Source organism: Drosophila miranda (genome assembly GCF_003369915.1).
Source record: "Drosophila miranda strain MSH22 chromosome Y unlocalized genomic scaffold, D.miranda_PacBio2.1 Contig_Y6_pilon, whole genome shotgun sequence".
In the NCBI taxonomy this organism is placed as follows: domain Eukaryota; kingdom Metazoa; phylum Arthropoda; class Insecta; order Diptera; family Drosophilidae; genus Drosophila; species Drosophila miranda.
In genome coordinates, this window is record NW_022881651.1 from 77,072 (window position 1) to 92,898 (window position 15,827).

Here is a 15,827-nt window from a genome sequence, read left to right on the forward strand (position 1 = left end):
ACAGTGCAAGTGGATCAGGAAAATGTTGGCGAGAATCAGGCAGCAGCCGGGCAAATATGAAGACTACCGAAGCGAGAGTGGACAACTGTATCGGCGCCTGCACACCGTGCCCGAAGAAGAAGACTCCACCCCATGGAAACTCTGCGTCGCTGCAGAACATAGACGACGCGTACTAAAAGAATGCCATGACCACCCGACGGCCGGACATCTAGGAATCCGAAAAACAAGCACACGAGTCGCCCAAAAGTACTACTGGCCAGGCCTGTTCCGAGAAGTCGCCAGATACGTTCGCCAATGCGTAGTGTGCCAAAAATACAAGGTGAGCCAGTTCAAACCGGCGGGGAAAATGTTCACCAGACAAGTTGACGAACCCTTCAGCGTGTTATGCGCCGACTTTGTTGGGCCGTTGCCCCGCTCCAAACATGGAAACACCGTCCTCCTGGTTTTCTTCGACGCATTTAGTAAGTGGGTCGAACTGGTGCCTCTACGCAAGGCAACTACGCCACACCTGGAAAGATCATTCCGAGAAAGAATCCTAAGCCGCTTTGGTACCCCTCGTACCTTCGTTTGCGACAATGGGGCACAGTTTACCAGCCGATCGTTCAAAGGATTCTGCAAAAGGCTAGGGATGGAACTTCAGCATACTGCCCCGTACACTCCCCAACAAAATCCAACAGAACGCGCGAACAGAACAATTAAAACGATGGTGGCGCAATACATCGACGGAAAACAGAACACTTGGGACGAGCTCTTGCCAGAAATCACGCTCGCGATCAACTCAAGCGTGTCCGATTCGACGCGATTCAGCCCCGCGTTTTTGATCCAAGGTCGCGAGCCAAGACTGCCAGGCGCCTTGTACGACGAGGTTACGCCAGGAACGGGAACTAGCATCGCCGACCCGGAGACCAGGGCACGACAGATGAGAGAGGTGTTCGAAATCGCAAAAACAAACTGCGACAAAGCATCAGAAGAGCAAAAACGACATTACAACCTCCGCCGTAGGGAATGGAAACCGGCTATTGGATCCCAAGTGATGTTACGTCGCCACACTCTGTCCAAAGCAGCCGAAGGCTTCGCCTCCAAGTTGGCCACGAAATTCGAGGGACCATACCGGGTGACCAAGTTTCTCTCTCCGAATCTCGTCCGATTACAGGTTCTAAACGGACGTAAGCAGCGATCAGCCAGTTTGAACGACCTGAAGGCGTTCTACCCGACCATCGACGAAGATGACGAAAAGACCGACCAGATCAGGACGGACAGTGAAGACGACCCTGACCGAACCAATATACAACAATCTTGATTACAACGCAGATCTACTCAAACCGCCACGACGATGCTGACACCCCGGATACACAGAGACGAAACCAATCAGGAACCCGGATATCTTGCGAGGAACGACGCACCGAACGAGGCGTGCGTGGCTGCTCCTCCTGGACACATCCGCTTCGGGAACCCGGATATCTTGCGAGGAACGACGCACCGAACGAGGCGTGCGTGGCTGCTCCTCCTGGACACATCCGCTTCAGGAACCCGGATGTCCTGCGAGGAACGACGCACCGAACGAGGCGTGCGTGGCTGCTTCTCCTGGACCCATCCGCTTCAGGAACCCGGATATCCTGCGAGGAACGACGCACCGAACGAGGCGTGCGTGGCCGCTTCTCCTGGACACATCCGCTTCCGGGACCCGGACATCCTTCGAAGAACGACGCACCAAACGAAGCGGGCGTGGCTGTTCCTTCAAGGGCAAACCGCAACCGTGATTGTACCGAAGGGACCAACCAAGGCCGACATTTTGGAGATTCTCATTAAGTCTATAACCGCTCCGCCGCACTCATAGAGTATCAAAGTATTTCTTGCCTGTAGTCAACAAGTCCATGCCTATTCACAGCTCATCGAATGCGAGAGACCCCCGCCGTCGGAGAACTACGACAAAAGCCAGGCCGGAGCCCCCAGTCGACTGGGAGATCATCGAGGAACTGATTCTTCGCCCCACTCCACGAGAATTCCAAGTCCACCCAGAGGTCCTCAGCTGGGAAAATTTATGCGGCGACGTCGTAAGCTGGCCCCGCATCGACCAGATCATCGAGGGGCACGATTCAGACCCCGATCACGTCAATATTACAGGAGACGTGGCCCAGACGTACAGGGACCCAAGCCCTGGCAACGCCGCCAGAGCCACGTTCACCCATGCTCAGGGCCCCAGCCAGGTCAACCCCGACCAGGTCGCCGAAGACCACGCGCAGGGCCCTGGACACGCCACCGTAGGAGAAGCAGCCGACTACACCGCTCCGGGTCCGAGCCCCGACGAGGGGGCAGAGGCCATCACTATCCCTGACGGGCTGCCAGGTGCCACCGCACGCGGATACCGCCAGCAATTCGAGCCGACGGAGTTCGAAAAAGAGGTGCTCCGCTGGGAAGAGCCACCGCTTCCGGCACTCTTCGGGGCCCTTGATACGCTCAACCTTCTCGAACGGATAGACGGGTTGGACATCGCCCCCGAAGATGCAGGACTACCGGCCGTCAGCAACTTTGACGCCATCCTGCGTCCCGAAGACATCGCCACCGAAGATGCAGGACTACCGGCCGTCAGCAACTTTGACGCCATCCTGCGTCCCGAAGACATCGCCACCGAAGACGCAGAGCTACCGGACGCCTGCGATCTGGACGCCATCCTACATCCCGAGGGCGGCCGTCCGGAGATACCAGAAACGTCGACCCCCAACCCAGCCGTTCGTTGGGTGACTGGGGAGGCGGATTGGAGAGTACGTACGCCCGACGGCCGGCTGCCAGACACCCTGAAAGCCCGGCTCCTGGCACAACTCGTCAACCCGCGGCGTAAAGATGTCCGATTCTTGGCAGAGGCGGACAACACCTTCTTCCAGGTCCACATCAGCAAGACGAGCAAAGTGACTATTCGCTCACGGGCCCCCCGAAGTAAGGAGAGGGTGTGAGGACCCATACTGGGACCCTCACATAGTAACAAGAATAATAATAATAATATTAATAATTGGATTACTCACAACCATATGCTATAGTAGTAAATAAGCTAGTTATGTTTTGCATAGCCGAAATTCCGCCAAACGGCCAGCTCGCACGGAACAACCGCAAAGAAGACGGCGAGGAGAGGGAGCCATGCTCAGCCGGCAGCAGAGCGGAGCTCTTTCGGAAAAGTCCCGTTGGCCCGAAAACGAGCGCGAGGCGTGGCGAGAACGTCGAGCGACCGTAGCGAGAGAAGGAGTCGATTCTGGGAAGTGAGCGAAGACGGAACGTCGCGGACATCGAAGAATTAAGAAAAAAAAAGTGTTGAACGGCCGCGCGCCAGAGAGGAGAGAAAAGCATGGAGGAGCTGCGGGAACGCAGGCGCCGGATCCGCGGGTGAGCTGGCCGCTGGCCAAGGTAGTAGTAGGAGTAGGAGGGAGTGCGAGGGGAACCAATCCAATAAAACTTCGATCATAGAATTAAGAACGCGTTGGCTTCCATTTATTTTCTCTGGTCGGACCACCGACTGCGGTCATCTCTCCACCCCCTCCCCACCCGTTTTCCTGACTGTTCTCGGTCACTACGCTCCCGCTCTGACTCTGGCAACAGGGTTTTACCCTGCTGGAGTGAGAAGTGGTACGCGTTTCGACAGAGGCGCCCCCCCTCATCCTTTTCCTTCCCCTCCCCGGACCCGCGGCCCACTTCGACCTTGGCAACAGGGGTTTTACCCTGCTGAAGTCGGGGAGTGCAGCGTCTCGGGTGAGTTTCGCGCCGCCCGGCCCAACGCCGCTTTCCCCCCCCCTCCCTAATTTCTCCCGAAGGCCCCGTCGTTGACGGCGGCTCGGCGATCCCTGCGCCAACGACCCGCCTCCCCCCCCAGTCTCAACGTCTCAGCAACTTACAAATAAACTGTAGGTGACCCTGGGCAGACTGAGACTGACCCCAGCCTAGGATCACTACTTTACACATATGCACACATCAATATACATACATATATAGCCCACAGACGATATCGTATCGTAATGGATCGTATAGTAAGGCACACGCGAGTCTTTCTCGATAGTTGGGCGAATAAATTACGAATAAAATCTTTACCAAGAGAATCTCCATTATATTACCCGTGCAAACATTGGACCGTGTAAATACTTTGGAACCCTCCCCCTCCCCCTCTCCACAAAAAACATAATATGTGATATGCGATTATTGTATGTGTTTTTTTTTTTTTTGTTCAAGCTATAAAATTTGTGCATCTTTAGGATTAATGTGGAACCAATCCATGTAGAGGATGGTAGAAGAACACAGATCTAAGAAATTCTAGGCTCCTTTGTACAGATACAGATACAGTTACAGATGATCGACGAGGCAGATGAAGCGGTGTGACACGTCGGGCGACTAACGAGCCCCTTAACTTGTTTGCCGCCCAACTAAACTGTTAAAAATTCTTAATTAACGCCAATAAGGAATACATTAAAATGCCGACGCCAAGCCAAGCAGCCATTTCCCCAACTCGCCCCACACACATTCACATTCCCCTTCCCAACCACTACCGACAAGCTTAATTTCCTCTTTCTCGCCAATGTAAATTAAAATTCTGTGCGCCACTAAACATATATTCAAATCACAAACCACAAAGAGAATCATAAAACACAAAGATTTCTTAAACCCCACACAACTACTGTCAACGCGGCTTCGCCTGTGTAAAGTGCGGTGGTTTCGTCCACCGCACCCAGCTAAATGCGAAAATTACGGCGGTTTAACAACTTCTGTCAACGCGGCTTCGTCTGTGTAAAGTGCGGTGGTTTCGTCCACCGCACCCAGCTAAATGCCAAAGTTGCGGCGGTTTAACAACTTCTGTCAACGCGGCTTCGTCTGTGTAAAGTGCGGTGGTTTCGTCCACCGCACCCAGCTAAATGCTAAAGTTGCGGCGGTACGCACCCATCCAACTACAGGGCCTATGCTGATGCTGATATGAGGATCAGCCTTGCGCCGCCACTTATATGAAGCCCGCTCCGAGGACGGGAACGGACTGTTAAGTCTAGTGTTACCTTAACTTTCTTTACTCAAAATACTTGCATAAAAAATACCGAATACCTACCACTACTGTAACTAGTGTTACCTTCCCATTCACCTTCAGCCAAAAACACTGCAACTACATGTAAAATTTAAAATATGGCATGTATTATTTGAATTTAGTACATATACAAATAAGTAGATGGCGTATAGGAGCGGTGGCGCTGGAGTTCCTCGGCTGCTGTTTCCCCTCCTTGTAGCGTGGGTATTGGGATCGCTCTCGGCTACCATTTCCCCTTCGTGTGACAAAGGTATGGGATCGCTCCAGCCCTGGCTCTCTCTTGGCTGCGATTTCCCCTTCGTGTGACGTCGGTATTAATGCTAGTGATGCTCGTCGTGGTTCCTGTGGGATCTGGTTCCGGTGTTGCTCCCCCCATTGTTTTAAATGAAAAACTCTCTCTCAGTTTCGCGACGGCGGCCTCTCTCTCGGTCTCCCTTGTAGGCGTTGGCCTCGGGCTGGCCGGGGAGAGTTGTTGATCACATCGGCGTCACTGGTCGGAGTGGGAGAGATCCGACTATTCCCCTCTTCGTGCCTCTTGTTCTGGCTGCTGCTTCTCCATCGTGTAGCGTGGGTATTGGGATCGCTCTCTCTCTCGGCTGCTGTTTCCACTCCTTGTAGCGTGGGTATTGAGACTCAATAGTTGAATTGTAAAACAAACACAAAAATGTACATAAATTAAATTAAGACATATACTGCCCACAAATATTAATAAAGCAACGCGCTTGGTTGCTGGCGGCTCACACCCCAGCCTCTCAGCCCCTCCCCTGTGGAGCACTGAGAGCCCTCAACCCAAAGAGGCTCGTTGCTCGTTGCTCGTTTGAGAAGTCGAAAGGTTTACCCAGGAGACGGAAAAGCCGGAAAAAGATACGAGAAATGCCTGCAAAGAAAAAACTTGAAGGCAAAGCTAAAGGTAAAGGAAGTACTCGGTTCTGCGGCCATCGGACAGTCGTAACTCATTTCTCATTTCGTCTCATTTCAGCCGGGAGTATACCGGGGGATACAGGATCTGTGGCAACCGCGACTATGGTTCGGCGCCAAATGCCGCCGCGCGCCTGCAAGAGCAAGAGCCAGAGCGCCGCCAGGCCCAGTCTTAGTCCCAGCCGCCTGGCCAAGAAGCCCAGCCTGACGCCGACCACCGGTTCTCAGGCGCCATCGCAGACCATCGCAAAGTCGAGGCCCACCGGTCTCGAGACGATTTTTGAACGGCCCGGCAATGAGGACGACGGGCCCACCAGCAGCCATGCCGTGGCATTCGGCGAGTGCCAGCGCCGCGTCCTCGCCCTGGGTACGGGCGAAAAAAAAAGAACCCTGTCGCAGAAGAGCTGCCTGAAGGTGCGCAACACCTTGGGCGAACGCAGCACCCGGCACATGATGACACTGCGGGCGTCCCGCACTACTTTGGACAGCGTAATGCTCGAAGGCTCGGACGATGAAGGCGAGTCGGTCGGAGTCGCTCCCGCAGTCGCTCCCGTAGCTGCTCCCGAAGTCGTTCCCGCTGGAGGAAATGCCGGTACAAATCAGCCGGCACCATTCGTGCTGCGCACCAGCAGGAGGCTCAAGAGTCTGCCTCCTTCGGATTGTACATACATATGCACACATCAATATACATACATATATAGCCCACAGACGATATCGTATCGTAATGGATCGTATCGTACGGCACACGCGAGTCTTTCTCGATAGTTGGGCGAATAAATTACGAATAAAATCTTTACCAAGAGAATCTCCATTATATTACCCGTGCAAACATTGGACCGTGTAAATACTTTGGAACCATCCCCCTCCCCCTCCCCCTCTCCACAAAAAACATAATATGTGATATGCGATTATTGTATGTGTTTTTTTTTTTTTGTTCAAGCTATACAATTTGTGCATCTTTAGGATTAATGTGGAACCAATCCATGTAGAGGATGGTAGAAGAACACAGATCTAAGAAATTTTAGGCTCCTTTGTACAGATACAGATACAGTTACAGATGATCGACGAGGCAGATGAAGCGGTGTGACACGTCGGGCGACTAACGAGCCCCTTAACTTGTTTGCCGCCCAACTAAACTGTTAAAAATTCTTAATTAACGCCAATAAGGAATACATTAAAATGCCGACGCCAAGCCAAGCAGCCATTTTCCCAACTCGCCCCACACACATTCACATTCCCCTTCCCAACCACTACCGACAAGCTTAATTTCCTCTTTCTCGCCAATGTAAATTAAAATTTTGTGCGCCACTAAACATATATTCAAATCACAAACCACAAAGAGAATCATAAAACACAAAGATTTCTTAATCGGTTTCGTCCACCGCACCCAGCTAAATGCCAAAGTTGCGGCGGTTTAACAACTTCTGTCAACGCGGCTTCGTCTGTGTAATCATCGGTATTGGCTGTGTTTGTTGCCGTTGGCTGATGTTGTTGTTGTTGTTGATGTGTTTGCTGCTGCTGCTGATGTTCCTCTGGCGGCGGGGGGTGGGGGTCCGCCTGTTAACATTGCTGTTAGCAGGCATCGTCGTCTGGCTGCCGACGTAATCGTAGTTGTCGTTTTTGTGTTTGATGTCGCTGTTTGTGTGCTGATGTATGTCATCATTGTATTTGTGGTTGTGGTTGTGGTATTGGCTGTGTGCATTGCATTTGGAACCGCTGCTGTGGCCGATCGAGCGGGGTTTGTGCCATGGCTGTGGTTCGAGTTCGAACTCGCTCCCGAACGGGCACTCGAACGCGAATCTTTTGTTGGCTGCTGTTCGTGCAGAGGCTGCTCGAGTGCCCTCTCGTACTGTCGCTGGTACGAGGTCGTTACCCGCTCTCTCTTTGCGCCTTCTCTCGCTCCTTGCTGTTTCCGGCTCTCTCCACACGATGCATCGGCATACGGTGCATCGATACGTGTCTGTGTGTGTTGGAGTGTGGGAAGCGGAATTATTGGCGCGCTTGGTTCCGCTTGGCTTGGCTTGGCTTGACATTGCGGTGCTTTGGCTGCCGACGCCGCCAATGCCTCAAGCTGGCGACTACCGCTGCTGCTGCTGATGGTCTGCTGCTGCTGCTGCTGCTGGCGTTCCTGGGTATGGACCGCCTCCACCCAGTCGCCGATCTGGCACTGCTCCTGGCTGGTGAGATTGGGAATGGCCGCCCAGCTGTTGGGGCAGGGCAGGTCGGGGTCGGGGATGGGGCTTGTGGCCGGAGTGGCCGTGATGGTGGTGTCGGCATGGTATGTGGTCCTCACATACCCGGTAATGGTGGCTGGAGCCGGTCCAGGAATTGGAGGAAGTGCCTCCAACCAGGTGGCGGAGTCGGTGGATTGGCGTCTCAGTATCGCTGCGTTTGCCACGGTGCCGGTGGCTGCGCTGTCGGCGCTGGCTTCGCTGTCGGCGGCGCTGTCGGAGCTGGCAGTGGAAATGGCTGATTTGGGGCGATCCCTGGCTGTGACGCCGTGTGGTCCTCGTCGTCGTCGTCCTCTTCTGGCAGTGGATCCGCGTGGGATAGCTGCGCTGGATTGGCTTTGGTTGGATTTGGTAATACTTTTTTCCACCGAAGCCAGTGGAGTTTTTGTCAAGCCAAATTATTCACACAGTTTTTTATTTTTTTTTTTCAATATATACCCGCTTTGGGTTGAGGGCTCTCAGTGCTCTAACAGGGGAGTGGCTGAGAGGCTGGGGTGTGAGCCGCCAGCAACCAAGCGCGTTGCTTTATTAATATTTTTTTGGGCAGTATATGTCTTAATATAATTTATGTACATTTTTGTGTTTGTTTTACAATTAAACTTTAAACGACACTTCAAACACACACTAGTACATTTGATGGCACAACAAACTTTGCAAACATATAATACTGCAGCAACGAAACACTTGTAACCTCGAAATAGGCCCGCAGCCAACAGGGGGGGGGGGGGGGGGGGTGGGAAGGGAAAAAGAGAGAGACACAAAATATTCGGCACTTTGACGGAGGGACTAAACTAAACCTCGAACACGTCTCGACTCCACAACGTTCACGACACGACTTTTTGTTTGGACAGAGACCCAGACTCGAGACCAATCCACGATCGGGGCAAAAGGCTCCAAAAGTACGAATTGTCAAGAGGGGGGAGAGGACTCGTCAAGTGTGTGTAATAGTGTGTCAAGTGTTTTTTTTTTTTTTATTGGGAAAACAATTTATAATTATAAAATAACAATTATGGCTGGGAAGGGGGGGGGGGGGGGGGGGGGGGGGGGGGGGGGTGGGTGGGTCCGCTCCCGCGGGACTGCCGCTAGGCATTACTTCGCGGTGCGGGCTGTGGGGTCATCCTTCTGGCTTAGTTTGTCCGGCTTCGCTCCAGCCTGCGCAGCTCCTTGATCACGCTTGCTGCCATGTAGGCGACCGCGTTCCAAGATTGCTCATCGGCTAGCATCTGGTCGGTGAGGGTGTCCACACTCACTTCTGCAAGCGTCTCCCCTAGCCTCGTTCGTTCTTGCGAGAAGCGGGGGCATACAAAGAAGACGTGCTCTGCATCCTCGTCGACTCCAGGCCCGCAGCAGCTGCTACACGGGTCGTCAGCATGCCTAAAGCGATGCAGGTACTGCTTGGAGCAGCCATGCCCCGTCAGCAGTTGGCCCAAATAATGGTCCATTTGGCCGTGCCTTCTTCGCAGCCATGGGCTAAGCTGGGGAAGGAGACGTCTGGTCCACCTCCCTTTTGCCGCTTGGTCCCAGGGCCGTTGCCACTGCGCTATAGAGCGCTCTCGCCGCTCGCTGGCTACCTCCACTCCGCTCTGCCGCTCAGCTGCCAGGAGATCCAGTGGGACCATGCCTGCCACAATAAGTGCGGCGTCTTCAGACACCGTCCGGAAGCAGCATGTAACCCTCAGGGCACAGCGTCGGTATGCGCTTCTGCAGTCTCTGCTGTATGTGGAAACCATCATTGCTGGTGCCCACACTGCTGATCCATATAAGATTATGGAGGTGACCACCCCAGCGATGAGCTGCCTGCTACGCTGCCGTGGTCCCCCTGTATTGGCCATCATCCTGCTTATGGCCGCCGTTGCTGCAGTCGCTTTTGCGCTGGCGTATTCCAGGTGGGCCTTGAAGTTCAGCCTCTGGTCCATCATTACCCCTTGGTCCTGATGATCGTGCTACCGACTCTCACGCATGCCTGCTCGACCTTTTTTCTGCTGCTCATTAGCACAGCCTCCGTCTTCTTCTCCGCCAATGCTAGCCCGTTGGCTGCGAGCCAGGCCACTATCATCCCGACTGCTACGTTGGTTTTCTCCTCTACGTCTCTTACGTGTTTCGACACTGTCACCAGTGCTATGTCGTCGGCGAAGCCCACCAGGGTGCACCCTTCCGGTAATGTAAGCCGCAGGATATCGTCATACATCACGTTCCACAGTATCGGCCCTAGGACCGAGCCCTGTGGGACGCCTCCGGTGATTTGGTGATGTTCTGCTCCTTCTTCCGTGTCGTAGATCAGGACGCGGTCCGTGAAATAGCTTCGCAGAGTCCGTGTGATTTGCTCAGATATACGCCTCCTGGTCAGGGCCTCTAGGATGCTCTTCCAGCTGGCAGAGTTGAAGGCGTTTCGTACGTCTAGTGTACATACTAGGCAGTACTTTTTGTCGCCTCCAGCCCATCGCGTTCCTGCCATGGCTTCCCTGGCAAGGTTTGTCACCATCTCGATGGCGTCAGTGGTGCTCCTCTGCTTGCGGAACCCGAATTGGAGGTCGGAAAGTCCGCGACGCTCAGCCACTTTCGCCTCCAGTCGGTTACATACCATACTCTCGAAAATCTTGCCCATGGTATCCAGCATGCACAGCGGCCGGTATGACGATGGGTCGTTGAGCTCTTTGCCTGGCTTGGGTATCAGAACCAGCCTTTGCCGTTTCCATGCTCGTGGGACTGTCCGCTCCGCTAGGCACTGGGTGTACATTGTGGCGAATGCTTCCGGATGGGCTCTAGTTATGCATTTTAGTGCTGCATTAGGGACTCCATCTGGACCTGCCGCTTTCCCGATCTTCAGCTTACCCGTGGCCTCCAGTACTTCTCTGGCAGTGATGATGGTGGTGGTGTCCCTCAGGCTAGCTCCTTCTACCCTAGCTTCCTCTTGTAAGGGTGGTTGTCTAGGGAATAGGGTGCCGACTATCTCTCTCATATGCACCGGATCCTTGGGCATAGGCTGTCTGTTTAATCTCCCCATGACTAGTTTGTATGCTCCACCAAAAGGTTCCGCATCGGCCGCATCGCAGAGCTCCTTGAAGCATTTGAGTTTGCTGCTTCTGATGGCCTCCTTCAGCTCTTTTCTTTTGGCCTTAAATGCCGCGCCATTTCTGCCAAATTGGGCGGAGCCTCTTGCTCGCTGGTAGGCACGCCGAGCTGCGCAGCACTCCCTCCTGGCCTTGGCAATGTGCTCATTCCACCACGGTACTGGCCGGTGCCTGCTTCCTCCGATCTTTCTTTTTTTCATGGCTGCATCACAGGCCGCTTTGACGGTCCTGTAAACGGCAAGCGCGGATGCTTCAGCATCCCCGGCGGCGCTTAGGTTTTCTGCTGCCGAGAGGAGCGCGGCTCTGCTCAGGCTTTCCTACTTGTACCCAGCCTGGAGCGCCCGCTGTATCCTTGTTGTGTTCCTGGGTGCAAAGGTTTCCGTCATTACGGCTAAGTGGTCGCTATGGGAGTAAGCACTCAGCACTTGCCACTTCGCGTGGCGTGCGAGCTCTGGGCTTGCAAAGGTGAGGTCTATAATAGACTCCCGCCCTGCTTTGCTGAACGTTGGTGTGGTTCCTGTGTTGAGGAGACAGACGTTCAGGCTTGCAAACTCGTCCAGGAGCGATGTCCCACGGGGTGTGTTCTTGGCGCTGCCCCAAGTCGTGGCCCAGGCGTTAAAGTCGCCCGCTATCAGGACCGGCGATTTGCCTCGTGCGTCGTTAGCGATGTTGCTGATGATCGCCTCATACTCCTGCTGCGTGAACCTTGGTGCTATGTAGCAGCTGTAGACAAAAGTGCCGCTGTGCTTAGCTCTCACATATCCCACTCTGGATGCTCTGTGGGTAAGCTGGCCTGGTTGTGGGCCACAGCTCCAGATTGCTGCTCCTCCGTCTGAGCTTTGCTGCCAGACTCCTTCGTGTTTTTTGCCGTACGGCTCGCTGAGTAGCGCTATGTCGATCTTCTGCTCCAGGACTGTTTGCGCCAACAGATCCTGAGCAGCTCGGCAGTGGTTTAGGTTGAGCTGCAGGAGCTTCTTATACTCAGGGCAGCTGCGGCTGAGGGCCGAGTGGGCTGCTGAGCGGACGCCTCCTGGCTTGCCAGCGCATAGTATGCACATTGGCGGGTTGTTGCACTGGTTGTGCTTGTGCCCCTCCCCACCACATTTGTAGCATGCATTGCTTGACACAGGCCGCTTGGATCTGCACCTGGCTGCAGTGTGTCCATAGGCCATGCACTTGAAGCAGCGGGTTGGTGCAATCCGTTGCCGCACGCGGCAGACAACCCAGCCGATTCGAACTTTTCCGAGCTCCAGGAGCTTCTTTGCGAGTGCGGGCTGAAGGTTCAGCGTAGCTACCTGCGTTGCGCCATATGCTTTCCGCATGTACGGCACTGCTCCTTGTGTTAAGTCGCCGTCGATCGCTGCAGCTATGGCCTCACATACCTCGTCGCCTGTCGTGAGCTCGTCTATGTTGAGTACCTCAACCGCGACTGTCTCCTGCATGTCCTTCACGGCTGCCTTGTCCCCAAGCGCTGCCTGGATGGCCCTCTGCAGCTCCTGGGTGGCGGGGTCTGAGGATTGTTGCATCCTTAGAAGCAGCTCGCCCGAGGCTGTCTTCCTGATGCCCTGAACCTTGTTTTTGAGGCTTTGGAGCGTTGGTGCTGCCTTCACCAGTTTGAGGATGTCGGCGTATGATGCCTCCTCGGTGCATTTGACCAGCACTGCGTCTGGTCGGCCTGGTCGCACGCCTGCCTCTCACCTCACTCCACTTCTGTGTAGGGTTGGTGTCTTCCGCCTTGCCGCACTGCATCTTGGTTTCCTCTTGTCGAGTGGCGTCAGCTTGGTGTCCTTGCCTGGGCCTTCCGCGCGCGCTCTTCTCCTCAGTTCGGGGTTTTGCTTCGCTCTTGTGGGCTCCTGATGCCGTTTGCGTCGCCTTAGTCGCACTGGGCTTGGTCATCCTGGGTAGGGGGCCAGTTGGGCCTGCAGTGTGATCATGGCACTGGCATCCTCCTGGCGCTGCCCTTTTATCCTCTGGCGCCTGCAGATGGGATTTGACTTCCACTTGCAACTCCTTCATGCGTGCTACCATCTTCTTGATGGCCATGTTGATCGACCTCTGGCCCTTCTCGTTCATCTGGTAGAGTGGGTCGTCCAGGATTGCGCCAATCTCGTCTATGTCCTGTAAGCAGTTCCTGCTTCGCTTTGGGGGGTTTTTCTCCCGCTACTCAATGGTGTAGGGGGTCCCTCGGCCTCTTCAGAGTATCAGTGCCCTTGCCGCCGTCCTGCGTGGCCCCACTGGCAAAGCTGTGCAACGAGCTCTGCTTCATTGGCGGTGTTAAAGCTGCTTGTGGCGGTGTTCGGGCCACCTTTGAGGCTTTTTGGAAAGCCATTGCTCCTTGGCTTGTAGCGAATTTTGCTTCGTCGGCCAAGTGTGCCACCGGCGAAGCAGGATTCGGGGGAACATCTCTCAGGGCCTCCAGGGTCCGCGCCCCGGCCACGGGATTCCTCCACGCGTGTGAATTTGGGATGGAACTTATGCGTAGGTGTATGTGCGGTTTGCAAGTGATCCCGCCTAGGAGTTAGGCAGTACCTTCCCTCAGGTGCGGTCGCTGACAGAAGCTAGCTGCTGTGGGCGCAGTTATCTTCCGCAGCGGTCTCTGTCGAGGGCTGGATGCTTTGGCAACTAGTGCCCCTTCACCGCACTGCAGTCGATCAGCTGGTTAGTGGCCTGCACTATCCAGCCCTGGTACCCCAGTCGATCAGCTGCGAGGCCTGGAGTGAAGAAGAAGAACGGGAGAACCGGCCCAAAGGAGAGAAAGGATGAAAAAAGGTGGGAATCTCCAAGTGACGAGTGAAAAGCGCCGGCCAAAGCACTCACGGTGGGCCCCAGCGCCCCTGACCCCTTTTGATGACCGTGGAAGTGCAACGCGCAGCCCGGATCAGAAGCCAGTCGGGGTGAGACTCGATCCTCCCAGGTGAGCACGCGGTGTCAGCAATAGCTTGAGCTAATTTCGGGTATTTTTTTCCAGGTATCTTTCGCGATTTGTCTGTGTCTCGCAGAGCAGCTGTTTGGCGCGTCCGCACTCGAAAAATTCGCGGGTGTGTCAAGTGTGTGTGTGTGTGTGTGTGGTGTGAGTCAAGAAAGTAAAGTGGGGCCACGCTCGAAAGTATGCTGTCTCTTCTTTGTAATTCTCCCTAACTTAAAATTTGATTTGCAATCCCCTGTGAGTTCGTCAACTTGATGTTTTGTTGGCTGTAATGCGGTGTGTGGTCTTCAGTCCCCTCTACTACCCTTGCCGCCTGCTGAGGGCAGACGACTAGGAATGTAGCATGTACATGTGGGCGGGCAGTTTATAGGGGGCGTAATTGTTTTATTCCTTCACTAGCATTTTTGGCTCAATTTAGGCCGTAGTGATGGTGGTGTGGCGGCAACTGATGCTGATTTGAAAGTCGATTTGAAACCGATAATCAATTGTCAGCACCGTTGCCGCCGAAGATTTTTATCACAGATTGTAATATTTTTGTAGTGGGGTGTCGGAGAACCGGGGGGGGGGGAAGAAGGGGTTAAAGAAATGAGATCGAAAATTCAGAAAGTGCAGTGTTGCAACACGTAGTCAATTGAGGAATAGATAAAGAGAAAAAGGTAAACAATGCAGGTGCTTTGCGTGGAAAATAAGAGGAAATACACTAAAATAAAAAAGAGACAAGCACTTGCAGAAATAACAATACAGATAAGTAGTAGACTGGAGTGAAGACGACGGAAAAACAGGTAATAAAAGAGATACTACACTGGAACAAAGACGAGACAAAACAGGTACAATTGATTTACGTTTACAATTTTACAATAAACATAACAATTTAAAATAATGTCTATATCTTTTTTTTCTATAATTACAGGGAAGACAAGAAACAGCGGAGCATCGGCCGGCATAGCAAAACACAATGCTTGTAAAGACATTGCGTTGCATACCGGCCGACCCCGTCGTCCCCCCTGGTCGTCGAAATTGGCGTCGTCCCAAGTCGTCAGAAGAAGGTGCAATTAGCACCTCCTCGTCGTCGCTGTGGCTGTGGCTGCCCTCTTGGAGAACCAGTGGCACTGGTCCGGCCACCAGCTGGGAGCCAGGAGTAGACGGCACACATATTACTGTGGCGACACGGGTCCGGCCGCCAAAGTGAAATGGATGTGAGTGTGTGTGTGCGTCGGCAATTGTGGCCCTAATGTAGAGCGAGTGGCACTGGTCCGGCCACCAACTAAGGACGATGGCGGACACGACACACATAACTCGAACGGCACAGGTCCGGCCGCCCAAGTGTAATGGGTGTTTGTGTGTGTGTGTCTGTTTTTGGCTATTCTAGCAATCACCAACGCACTGCATTCGATTTGAATTTGTCAGGCCGTATGATTTTGCAAGTGTGTATGGCAGCATTTTTATTCGTTTATGTTTTATTTAATGGCTTTGATGGCGGCAGCGTCCGTTGTTCCTTTTTGTTGTGGCATGCGAGAGATATGCATACCTGCCCCGTATGATAAAGATTTTCGCCGTAATGTTTAGCCCGATAGTGTCCCGTGAGTGCTATCCGGCGATTGCCTAAGCGCTCTCGGCGATACGCGTCGGTA

The 15,827-nt window shown here is 53.8% G+C and overlaps 1 protein-coding gene across 1 annotated transcript; it reads left to right on the top strand.

Annotated features, from left to right (window-relative positions):
- The first annotated feature begins 5,867 nt into the window (after nt 1-5,867).
- On the top strand, nt 5,868-7,055 carry LOC117195125 (protein tantalus-like). Its single transcript, XM_033399776.1, has 3 exons — nt 5,868-5,960; nt 6,030-6,629; nt 6,994-7,055. Exons 1-3 carry the CDS (start codon nt 5,924-5,926, stop codon nt 7,053-7,055), a joined length of 699 nt encoding a protein of 232 aa, XP_033255667.1. The 5' UTR covers nt 5,868-5,923.
- Nucleotides 7,056-15,827: the final 8,772 nt, after the last annotated feature.

What these genes read in the sequence shown, in the direction of transcription:
- LOC117195125 (XM_033399776.1), top strand. Translation starts at nt 5,924, where the DNA reads ATGCCTGCAAAGAAAAAACTTGAAGGCAAAGCTAAAG. An exon ending in ACTTGAAGGCAAAGCTAAAG is followed by an intron (nt 5,961 to 6,029) that starts GTAAAGGAAGTA and finishes GTCTCATTTCAG; the next exon opens with CCGGGAGTATACCGGGGGAT. An exon ending in GAGTCTGCCTCCTTCGGATT is followed by an intron (nt 6,630 to 6,993) that starts GTACATACATAT and finishes AAGAAATTTTAG; the next exon opens with GCTCCTTTGTACAGATACAG.